Source organism: Mustela nivalis (genome assembly GCF_964662115.1).
Source record: "Mustela nivalis genome assembly, chromosome: 4".
Classification (NCBI taxonomy): Eukaryota; Metazoa; Chordata; class Mammalia; order Carnivora; family Mustelidae; genus Mustela; species Mustela nivalis.
Window position 1 is genome coordinate 122150746 of NC_139023.1, and position 12209 is coordinate 122162954.

Here is a 12209-nt window from a genome sequence, read left to right on the forward strand (position 1 = left end):
GTGTGTTTGTGTTTGAAGTTGCTAATGTAATAGAAAAACTGAAGAATGGCATGAGAACAATATAACTAAATGAGAAAGCACTTGCACCTGAAATCTATTGTACTGAATAGCTTTGTGAGTTTAACCAAGAACTTGACCTATGTCTCAGCTTCCTTGTTTATTAAAGAGGATGGTAATAATTGTACCCAGCTCACAGTTTTGGTGTGAGGGTTAAATAAGATAACCCATGTAAATCATCACAATGTCCAGGTCGTAAGTACTTAATTAAACATTATCTAGCTCTAAAACTATGTGCCTTCCATGGTATCTTACACATGCTTTTATTTATTTACATATATAAGTTTTATAAAAATGTGTATGTATGTATGTGTGAATACACACACACAAACACACACACACACACACACACATATATATATTAAAGAGCTAGAGCCCTTTCTGTTCATCTCTCCTTTATTACCTCTGTTTAATACTGTGGAGAACTAATATTTCCTTAAGACCATTTTCTCTGTTCACTTAAGGGACCACAGTTTAGTTCTGAGGTTAGTACTCTGTAAGCCCACTTATTTACATGGTAACCCCACAGGGGCAGCCAGTATGTTCAGAGCTCTTCCTTGAGGACCACATATAGGCGGAGATCTCAGTGAGTTCATGTTCTTTTTTCAGGAAATCTAAATGTTTGCAGATAGATTTGATTGATTTTTAAAAATGCATTAGAGGCCAGAAGGTAGTAATTTATTGCATGTTTTCTGAGATCCTGAAGTATTTTCTTTAAATGGTTTATTTATAGATGTGCAAAAATTGTTTTCACACTGTAAGAGCAATGACAATGTTTCTCTTAGTTTACTAAATCTTAAGTGTAGTGAGATGAAGTTACTTCTTCCCATATTTTATTATGAAAGACAAAAGAATTTGATAGTTAATTCCTGGATGCCCAACACCTAGATTTTACCATTAACATTTTACTCTGCTGACTTTACCACATATATATTCATCTGTCCTCTCCTTTATTCATTGGTATGTTCATTTTTGAGGGGGAGGAGAGGGAATACACTTTAAAAGAATTCCTTATACATGCTGGGTACCTGTCTTTTGTCAGGTATGTTTCATGAATATTGCCTTCTGGTCAGTATTTGTCCTCAGTTTCTTAACATGCCCTTGCATGAGTGGAACTTTAAATTTTTATGAAGTCTATTTTCTATCCTATTGAAGTTACCTTTTCAAGTTTATTTTAAAAGAAATAGATCCTACATTTCCATTTAAAGCAATCACAATAATTCTGTTATAATTACTGAATGCTTGAGTCTTTTCAAATATTTCACTTTTGTTATTTAAGCACTTTTCACCACTTCAATCAAGGCTTAGTACAAGAATAAAGGAGTGTTGGGGATGCCTGGGTGGCTTGTTCACCTAAGTATCTGCCTTCAGCTCAGGTCATGATCCTGGAGTCCTGGGCTCTAGCCCTGTATTGGGTTCCCTGTTCAGAGGGGAGTCTACTTCTCCCTATAGGAAGAGTGCTACTCTGCCTGTTTGTGGGTACTCTCTCTCTCTCTGACAAATAAATAAAATCTTAAAAAAAAAAAAAAAAAGAATAAAGGTGTGTTCTACATAGATTTTTTCCAACTACAAGTAAGATTAAATAGTCTATGTGTTTATCTTCCTATAATTTTTTTTTAAGATTTTGTTTATTTATTTGACAGAGATAGCACATAAAAAGCAGGAAAAGCAGCAGGCAGATAGAGTGTGATGCATGCGTCCCGCTGAGCAAACAGCCCAATGTGGGGCTCCATCCCAGGACCCTGGGATCATGACCTGAGGCCACTGAGCCACCCAGACACTTCTCTTCCCATAATATTTTGCTTTGCATGTGGTGCACGTGCCACCTGTATAGGTGAATCATTGATAGGCACACATGAATTGTATAATTTCCCTGTTGTTTAGGCATAGCTCTTCCATGAAACCTTAAATGGAAACATCTTGACAGTTGTCTGTTTTGTTTTTATTTAGAACTGTTAGGTCTGTGGCATATGATATATGCTAAGCAAATCACTGTGTCTTAAAGTGTCAGAGAAGGTGATTATCTCATGTTAAAGAATTCATTATAAAGTAATTTTTATATTTCATTAGGAAGATGTTCTTAACATTCTGCTTTAAAGAATTGTATGTTCTTGCAAAATCTGTCCCTTTAAGTTCTGTTGGAGCTATCAAACAGGATAATTGCAGTTTCTTCTAACCCTAAAATGCTTGATTTCTGTTACACTGTAGATTACCAGACATAGCTTTTATAGTACAATGTTTTATTAATATATGATGGTAAATATAAATATATGGTAGAAGATAAATACATGTTTTTCATCTCTTTTTTAACTTTTTTAAACAGAAAGATGTATTTCAATTAAAAGACATGGAGAAGATTGCTCCCAAAGAGAAAGGCATTAGTGAGTATCAAAGACATGCTGAGACATTTGGGGAAATATTGGTCATCTCTTCTGCAATGGTCTTTCCTTTATGAAAACATAAATTTCTAGGGATGAAGACTGCAAAAACACTTCCATGATGTCCTTGGGCCATTGCCATGATTCTCATGTATGAAGTGTCTGCTTTAGAAAAATTTAAATGGAGTATGCATGCATACTTATGCATACACACATGCACACACACATGCATACACAAATGCACACATTTATTTATATGCAGAATTTACTTCAAAAGAAGTAAAAAACTATTCGTGTATGTTCTGGTATTTCTTAAATGTGACTTCATATTTTTACATGGTGTATTAGTTTTTTGTTGGTGTTTAACAAATTATTCCAACTTGGTGGCTTAACACAGTAGAATTATTCTCTCATAATTCTGGAGGCCAGAAGTCTAAAATCAAGGTGTTGGTAGAATTGGTTCCTTCTGGAGATTCTGAAGGAGAATCTATTTCATGCTTTTCTCCTAGCTTCTGGTGGCTATCAGTAGTGCTTTGCATAATAGACACATCATTCTAATCTCTGCCTCTGTTTTCACATAAACTTCCCCCTTTATTTTCTCCCTTTCTGTCTCTTATAAGGACATATGTCATTGGATTTGGGACCTACCCTAAATCTAGGATGATTTCATCCTATGATCCTTAATTGTACCCTTGCTCCAAGTCAAGGTCACATTCATAGGTTTTGGGAGTTATCTTTTGAAGAGTCACTGTTAACCCCACTATATATGATATATTTATTTTTTAAACCTTGTTTTCCTTGTATAAACTATACATGTTTATTTGAACAAATTTGAAAATTATAAAGTATATAATCAAAGTAAAATTTGTCATAAGCCCTCTTTTCTGGGATCACCTCTATTAACATTTTGGTGTATTTTGATTTCTTATTCTTAGATTCTCTCTGTCTGTGTATGTATTTATCTGTCTTTTTCCCAGAGAGAATCATGCTGCAAATACAGCTTTGTGTTCATGTATTTTTTCACTTAACATTATATCATCTACATTTCCATATGTCATTTGCTTTTTTAAAAAAGATTTACAGCATCTGCATCTCTAATATTTCATTCTGTGACCACCTACTGTACCATAATTTGTTTAGCCTATTACTGTTATTGAACACCTAGATGGTTCCCAAATTTTGCTGCTAAAATTAATGTGTAACATGCTATCTATAATTTTTTTTCTTAAAGAGCAGTTTTAGGTTCACAGCAAAATTGAGAGGGAGGTATAGAGAGGTCCCATATGCTTCCTGCTCCCCCTCCTCACATGCATAGCTTCTCCTGTTGTCAGCATCACTCATCAGTGTTACACTGCAGTTGACACATTATAATCACCCAAAGTCTATGGTTTACATTGGAATTCACTTTTGCTGTCATACATTCTGTGGTTCTGGATAAGTGTTTAATGACACAGCTCAATCATTATGGTATCATGCGATTATTTTCACTGCCCTAAAAACCCTCTTTGCTCCATCTATTCATCCCTTTCCCTCCTCACCCCTAAATTTTTTTCCACATCTCCTATTACTTCATTAGGAAGTGTTCCTAGAAATAGAATAGAAAATAGAGACTTGGGTCACCTGGGTGGCTCAGTCATTAAGCATCTGACTCGGGATCCCAGCTCAGGTCTTGATCTCAGGGTCATGAGTTCACGTCTCACACTTGGGAAAAAAAAAGAAAGGAAGAAAGAAAGGCGGGCCTTGTGTAGTTTTAGGCATTTAATACATACTCTCAAAGTGCCTTTAGGGAAGGTTATACCAAATTATATTGACGTTCATTTCTCAGAACTGTGTTTTCATTTTTAGAATTCTTTTTTTCTTAATTTTTTATAAACATATAATATATTTTTATCCCCAGGGGTACAGGTCTGTGAATCACCAGGTTTACACACTTCACAGCACTCACCGAAGTACATACCCTCCCCAATGTCCATAGCCCCACCCTCCTCTCCCACCCCCCTCCCCCCAGCAACCCTCAGTTTGTTTTGTGAGATTAAGAGTCACTTATGGTTTGTCTTCCTCCCAATCCCATCTTGTTTCATTTATTCTTCTCCTACCCCCTTAAGCCCCCATGTTGCATCACCACTTCCTCATATCAGGGAGATCATATGATAGTTGACTTTCTCCAGTTGACTGATTTCGCTAAGCATGATACGCTCTAGTTCCATCCACATTGTCGCAAATGGCAAGATTTCATTTCTTTTGATGGCTGCATAGTATTCCATTGTGTATATATACCACATCTTCTTGATCCATTCATCTCTTGATGGACATCTAGGTTCTTTCCATAGTTTGGCTATTGTAGACATTGCTGCTATAAACATTCAGGTGCACATGCCCCTTTGGATCACTATGTTTGTATCTTTAGGGTAAATACCCAGTAGTGCAATTGCTAGGTCATAGGGCAGTTCTATTTTCAACATTTTGAGGAGCCTCCATGCTGTTTTCCAGAGTGGTTGCACCAGCTTGCATTCCCACCAACAGTGTAGGAGGGTTTCCCTTTCTCCGCATCCTTGCCAGCATCTGTCATTTCCTGACTTGTTGATTTTAGCCATTTTGACTGGTGTGAGGTGATACCTCATTGTCATTTTTAGAATTCTTGATATTTCATTTCACTTTGTACTTCTTTGCAAGTGAGGTTGGATGGTTTGCACACTTGGTATCGATTTTTTTTTAATTTATTAGATCTTAAGTTTTCTGATAGATTTTATTATATTTGGGGATTTGCTGTAGGAAAAATTGAAGCAGACATTAAAATATGGATAATTTTGGGACACCTGGGTAGCTCAGTTAGTTAAGCGTCTACCTTCGACTCAGGTCATGATGCTGGGGTCCTGGGATCGAGTCCCACATCAGACTCCTTGCTTAGTGGGGAGCGTGCTTTCCTTCTGCCCGCTGCTCCCTCTGCCTGCTGCTCCCCCTGCTTGTGCTCTCTCTCTTCTCTCTGACAAATAAATAAAATAATAAAATATGAACAATTTCTTGGTACAGTTTTACTTAATACAAAGTAAGAATAGAAAAAAAAAAAGAAAGTAAGAATAGTTTGTGAATTTCAAACATTTATGAAATGACTTCACATTTTTATGTTATTTTTAAAAGCTTTCTGATTTTTTAAAAGATGTTATTTATTTATTTGGCAGAGAGAGAGAGAGACAGTGAGAGGGGGAACACAAGCAGGGGGAGTGGGAGAGAAAGAAGCAGGCTTCCCACTGAGCAGAGAGCCTGATGCAAGGCTCGATCCCAGGACCCTGGGATCATGACCTGAGCTGAAGACAGATGCTTAATAACTGAGCCACCAGGTGCCCCTCTTTCTGATTTTTTTATCTTACTCCTACCTATAACATTCAGTTCATAAGTTTGTTTTTTTTTTCTTTTTTAGTTTTTTTTTTTAGCAAAAAAAGGCAATACATGTTCATTTTTGGAAAAAATTAAGAAAAATGAACCCCAAAAAAAGGAAATAAAAACTGTCTCTTACCCACAGTTTAAAGATAACCACCGTCTAATTAATGCCTGGTGTTTTTTAATTTTATATTTTTTTATAATTCTACAAAGTACATTTTAATGCATATATATATATATATATATGTATCCATGCCATTAAATACTTTGTAACATAAATTTAATTATTACGTATAGTATCCTGTCACAATAAAATACTTTGAAAAGTCCAGTTATTGGACTGGCTTCCGGATTTTTTTCTGTGGAAAACAGTGCTTTGACAAGCATCTCTCTGCATGTCCATCATTATTTTCTTTGGCTGAATTTTTAACAGTGGAATTTCTAAATAAAAGGTATGCATATATCTACGGTTTTAGATACATATTGCCAGATTTTCTTCCCATATTGAGAGTACCCATTACCCTGAATGTTTTACTATATTTTTTAGATATATTAATTTAATAGTCAAGAAATCATATCTCACTGCTTTACTTTGCATTTCTTCAATTATTAATAGAGTTGAATATTTTTGTTTATTGACTGCATATTTTGTAGATGTCCACTGATACACTTGTTTTTCTGTTGATGTGTTTTGCCTTTTTTGTTGTTATTTTTAAGAGCTCCTTATTAATTTATTAATCCTTGATCTGTAATATTTGTTGCAAGTGTTATCTTCAGTTTTAGCTTTTAATTATATTTATGATGTGTCAATATAGCATCTTTAAAAATGAACTCTTTTAGCTGCTATGTCAGTGAAAGAAGTCCTTCAAAGTTTGGTTGATGATGGTATGGTCGACTGTGAGAGGATTGGAACGTCTAATTATTACTGGGCTTTTCCAAGTAAAGCTCTTCATGTGAGAAAACGCAAGTTGGAGGTTCTGGAATCTCAGGTAAGCCACCACAGTTAAAAATTACAGATCTGCTTTTTAGAAAAAGATTTTGTTTCATTATCTTCTTTTCATTTAGTGGTTTCCATTAAATTTTTAACATGCATTTTTTTAAATTTATTTTTTAATTTATTTTCAGCATAACAGTATTCATTATTTTTTCACCACACGCAGTGCTCCATGCAATCCGTGCCCTTTATAATACCCACCACCTGGTACCCCAATCTCCCACCCCCCCACCACTTCAAACCCCTTTTTCAGAGTCCATAGTCTCTCATGGTTCACCTCCCCTTCCAATTTCCCCCAACTCCCTTCTCCTCTCTAACTCCTGTTTGAGTCCAAATCTAAGAATAATCAAGATCTCTTTCTCTTAAACAGTACAGGCTGCTTAGAATGTTTTAACTTTCATTCTTCCATATGCCATGATATTATTTTATACTATTTTAGTTTCTATTAGGGTTACAAATTGGATGGGAAGCTACAGAGAGTTCCCAAATACAGTTGATTCTTTAACAACATGGGCTTGAACTGTATGAGTCCACTTCCACATGGATTTTTTTTGATACATGTAATATTGTAAATCTATCTTCTTTCATATGATTGTCTTAACATTTTCTTTTTCCTAGCTTCCTTTATTGTAAGAATACAGCATATAATATACATAGCATACAAAATATGTGTTAAACAACTATTTATATTATTGGTAGGGCTTCTGGCCTACAGTGGGCTATTAGTAGTTAAGTTTGGGGGGAGTCAAAAGTTATATGTGGATTTTTGACTTCACGAGGGTCACTCCTCACCTCTGTATTGTTCCGTGGTCAACTGTTTAGTTCTCCACTAACCAAACATGGAGCATTCCTATGAAACCTTTTGTAAGTTAAAATGGCATAGAGATAAAGCAATTACCATTAATCTATATGGAAAAAATTTGAGTGTCCATGACCCCAAAAGTAGACTCTCTTAGGTTTTTGTGATACCTGTAAGAAACCATCTTGCTAACAGAGGCATAAAATAAATCAAGATAAAGCTCAGATGCTCATAGACACATCTCAAAGCTGTGGAGGATGACACTGAAATGCTAAGTATCATTCCCAGGAAAGGAACTTGGTGGGGCTACGCTCAGTGATCTGAGTACTTGCTACCTCTATACTGGTTTGCTACAAAATGAACACTGAGACATTATTTTTGCTTTTATCTTTTTTCTGTAAAAGCAAAAATACTCTTCAGATTTCTCTGAATTAGCAAAATAGCTACGAATATAGGTCTTTCATAAAAGTAAAATGGCATAACATGAACTTTTGAAAAGTGATTTACATTTTGCATTTAGTGTGGTACATTTGTTACAGTTGATGAACCAACACTGGTCCTTGTCATTAAATAAAGTATCATACTTTATTTATGATAGTTTACATTAGTATTCACATTCTGTATGTTATATGAATTTTGACAAATGCATAAATGTCATGTATCCGCACTTACAGATCAAACAGAGTAGTTTCACTGCCCTAAAAATCTCCTGTGCTCCAGTATTCATCCATCCTTCCCTCTCCCCTAATCCCTAGCAACCACTGGCATTTTTTACTATTCTGTAGTTTTGCCTTTTCTGGAATGTCCTATTGTTGGAATCATGCAGTTGGTAGCCTTTTCAGATTGGCTTCTTTCACTTAGTAATATACTTTTAAGTTTCCTCCATGTCTTTTGGTGGCTTGGTAGCTCATTTCTTTTTATTGCCGAACAATATTCCATTGCATAGATGTGCTGCAGTTTGTTTATGAATAAACAAAACTTATTTTGTTGCTTCCAAGCAACATGTATTTTGTATTCTTGGTTGCTTCCAAGAACATGTATTCTGTCTGCATTATGAGATTCCTCTACATTTGAATTTTATTTTTTTATTCTTTTATGCAACTGAAGGGGTGAATTATCATGTGGCTTTTACAGTGTATGCAAAAACTGGAACTTTGGGAAATGGGCTTTGGACTTGTTTTGGGATGAGATAGGAAGAATTCTGATTCTCTAGAAGATAACAGGAATAGGAAAAGTTAATCAAGAAGAGTAAAGGAGATGAATTTTTTTCTGTCTGGAAAGAATATGGGATTACATTTCTTCACAGGAAAATTCTGAAACACCACTTTTTTACAGTCTTGCTCCTGGGTTTAAGGTCAAAGTTTATAGGCAGGCCTTGGTCAGTCTGTGCTTTTAATCATAAGCAACACAAACTAAGTCTGGCTGCGTTTAGCAGAAAAGGAATTTATTGGAAGATACAAGAAGGACTTACAGAATCACTGGGAAGGCTAGAAACCTAGTTCTAGAAGTAGGCAGGAACTGAGGGAAGGTGCACAGCCAGGCCACAGCCAGAGTTACACCATGAATCCTGTGTGGTGAGGATTCTGCTGCCCCAGAACCATGCCATGGCCCCTGCACCTAGCTCTATTGACATTGCTGCCCTCAGATGATTCCACTGGTGCTCCTGACCCTAGCTAAAGAAGCAGATGTTGCTGCTGCCGCCCCCCCCAAAAAACCTCAAAAATTTAAAAAAAAAAAAAAAAAAGAAACTTCTGGCCTAGCTATCAGTCACAGTTTTGGGAAGTATGAATGATTGGCCAACTGGGTTACAGGCCCACACTCTAGTTGTCAGGGGAGCTGGGAAAATAAATAATTGGTGTTTCTAGTTCTGTGATGGGCGTTAGCTCCCTCTTGTTGGCCCCAGCATTTCCTGGAAATAGGAAGGGGTTTTGTATGCTGAGTAGCACTCTCTCTTCTACCAGGATAGATATTTGAAAATAAATCAAGGGAAAACACTGGAAAAAAGCACAGGACTTAGACTCAGAATAACAACAACAAAATTACTGAATACCTTCTCTCTTCTGTGCACCAGGTACTATTCTAGGTACTTGGAATCCATTAGTGGACAACGAATGGAAGTAAGGGAAACCAGTAGATTAAGTTATTGGAATAAACCAGTTGTGAAGTAATAGTAGTTTAGAGCAAGGTGGTAACAGTCCACCTATCCCTCCTTAGCTGTAGGCAACTAGTAAGCTACTTCTTTCTTTCCTTTTTCTTTTTTTTTTAAGATTTTATTAATTTTAGAGCACATGTGAGCAGGGGGAGGGGCAGAGGAGGAAGGGGAGACTATCAAGCAGCCTCGATGCTGAGTGGCGAGCCTGACTTGAGGCTCAGTCTCAGGGCCCTGGAATCATGACCTGAGTCAAAATCAAGAGCCAGACACTCAACTGACTGAGCCATCCAGGTGCCCCCCAGTAAGCTACTTTCTGGGTCTTGTAAATTTTGCTTGTTCTGGACATTGCAAATGAATGGAATCACATAATGTGTATCTTTCATGACTGGCTTATTTCATTTAGTGTAGTGTGCTCAAGGTTTGTCCATGTTGTAATATGCATCAGTACGTCATTCCTTTTTATGGCCAAATAGTATTCCATTGTATGAATATACCACATTTTATTTATCCATTCATCACTCGATGGCCACTTGTGTTGTTTCTACCTTTTGACTCTTATATGCAATGCTGCTATAAACCTCACGCACAAGTTTTTATGTGGACATATGTTTTCATTTCTATTGGGAATTGCTGGGTCATTTGATAACATGATTAATTGTTTAAAGAACTTCCAGACTTCTTTCTAATTTGGCTGTACCATTTTACATTCTTACCAGCAGTGTGTAAAGCTTCCAGTTTCACCACATCCTCACTGAAACTTATCATTACCTGACTTTTTTGACTCGAGCCATCCTACTGGTTGTGAAGTAGCATCTCGTTATGGTTTTGCTTTCCATTTCCCTGGTGAATAATGATGTTGTGCAGCTTTTCATGTGTTTACTGGCCATTTGCGATCTTCCTTGGAGAAGTGTCTATTCAGATCCTTTTGCCCTTTTTTTAAATCTTTTAAACATGATGATGCATTTGTTTTCTCTGCTAGGAAACAACATGCATATTCATCACTGAGCAGCTTTTTTTTTTTTAAGTTAGTTATAATATCAAATGCTTTATACAGAGTAATTTACTTTTAGGCCTTATTGCATTTTCCTGCCTTCATGGTTTTTGCTCTTTTATCCTCTTAGAGAATTCCCTTGCCTTTCTTTTCTACCCAGCCAATTTCTAACCATCTCTCTTCTCAGAAACCATCTCAAGCTCCCATAGCTTACAGTGTTTTGGGCCTTCTCTTAATCTATAATATTTTTTGGTTTTACCATAAGATAATGTATTGCTTTAGCACATACTGCTGGTTTCCTATGTAATAAACATTGCCCCTTTCTTCTTTGCTAACAAAACACTTTGTTGAGGCAGCAGTGTGTCTTGTGGAAAAAATGCTCATCTTCCCACACTCCCTTTCAACTAAGAGTGACAATGGGGTGCCTGGGTGGCTCAGTGGGTTAAGCCGCTGCCTTCAGCTCAGGTCATGATCTCAGGGTCCTGGGATCGAGTCCCATATCGGGCTCTCTGCTCAGCAGGGAGCCTGCTTCCCTCTCTCTCTCTGCCTGCCTCTCTACCTACTTGTAATCTCTCTCTGTCAAATAAATAAATTAAATCAACTAAGAATGACAATGGAAAACAGTTCTCATGAGTGAGATGTAACTGGAAGACTAGCTTTGAGGTTTGTAGGAAAGTGTTTACTTTCCTCATAAAGGCAAAATCTTTTCCCCTTTTCATGATGGGGACATGAGATTATATTGTAACCCTACAATTACAGACATTAGGAGGAAGACCTGTTCCTTAAGAATGTTAGAGCCTGAATAAAAAGGACTTGGGTTTCTGGTGGCATTTTGAGATATGCACTAGCCTTGGACTGATTAACCTTTGCTTAATCCAGTTTTAGTCAAATATTCTGTTATTTTATCAGAAAGTATTCTAAATGGATACAATTGCTTTGAAGACTTCTTTTCCATAAAGGTAACTTAGATTTTTTATTAGTTGTTTATTAGTTTGTAACAAACTGTGTACTCCAAACCTTTGGGGCTTAAACAAATATCGATATTTCACAGTTTCTGTGGATCCAGGCATGGCTTAGTTAGGTACCTCTGGTTCAGAGTCTCACATCAGGTTGTAGTCAAACAGTTGGGCAGGGCTGCATTCTCATCAGAAGGCTCATCTGGGAAAGGATTTGCTTCCAAACTCAATCAGATGGTTATTGGATTTAGTCCCCTGAATGCTGTTGGACTGAGTTTAGACTGAGACCTCCCTCATTCCTTATATGAAAGGCTTCTTCATAGGGCAGCTCACAGTATGGCAGTTGCCTTCCCACAGAGCAAACAGGGGCATCCAAGACAGAAGTTACTGGATTTGTTAACAATTTAATCTTGGAAATGATATCTCTTTACATCTACTACATTCTATTTTAATGAAATAGTCATTAAACACAGCCCACACATAAGCAGAGATTGCAGATGGGCA

At 36.7% G+C, this 12209-nt stretch overlaps 1 protein-coding gene across 4 annotated transcripts in view; it reads left to right on the forward strand.

Annotated features, from left to right (window-relative positions):
• The window catches only part of MND1 (meiotic nuclear divisions 1), a 73018-nt gene that overhangs the window by 9258 nt on the left and 51551 nt on the right, over positions 1-12209 (forward strand). For all 4 annotated transcript variants that reach the window (XM_082726738.1, XM_082726739.1, XM_082726740.1 and 1 more), the window contains exons 3-4: positions 2381-2438; positions 6654-6802. In XM_082726738.1, the coding sequence (XP_082582864.1) occupies positions 2381-2438; positions 6654-6802 (207 nt within the window). The remainder of the gene's footprint in view (positions 1-2380; positions 2439-6653; positions 6803-12209) is intronic.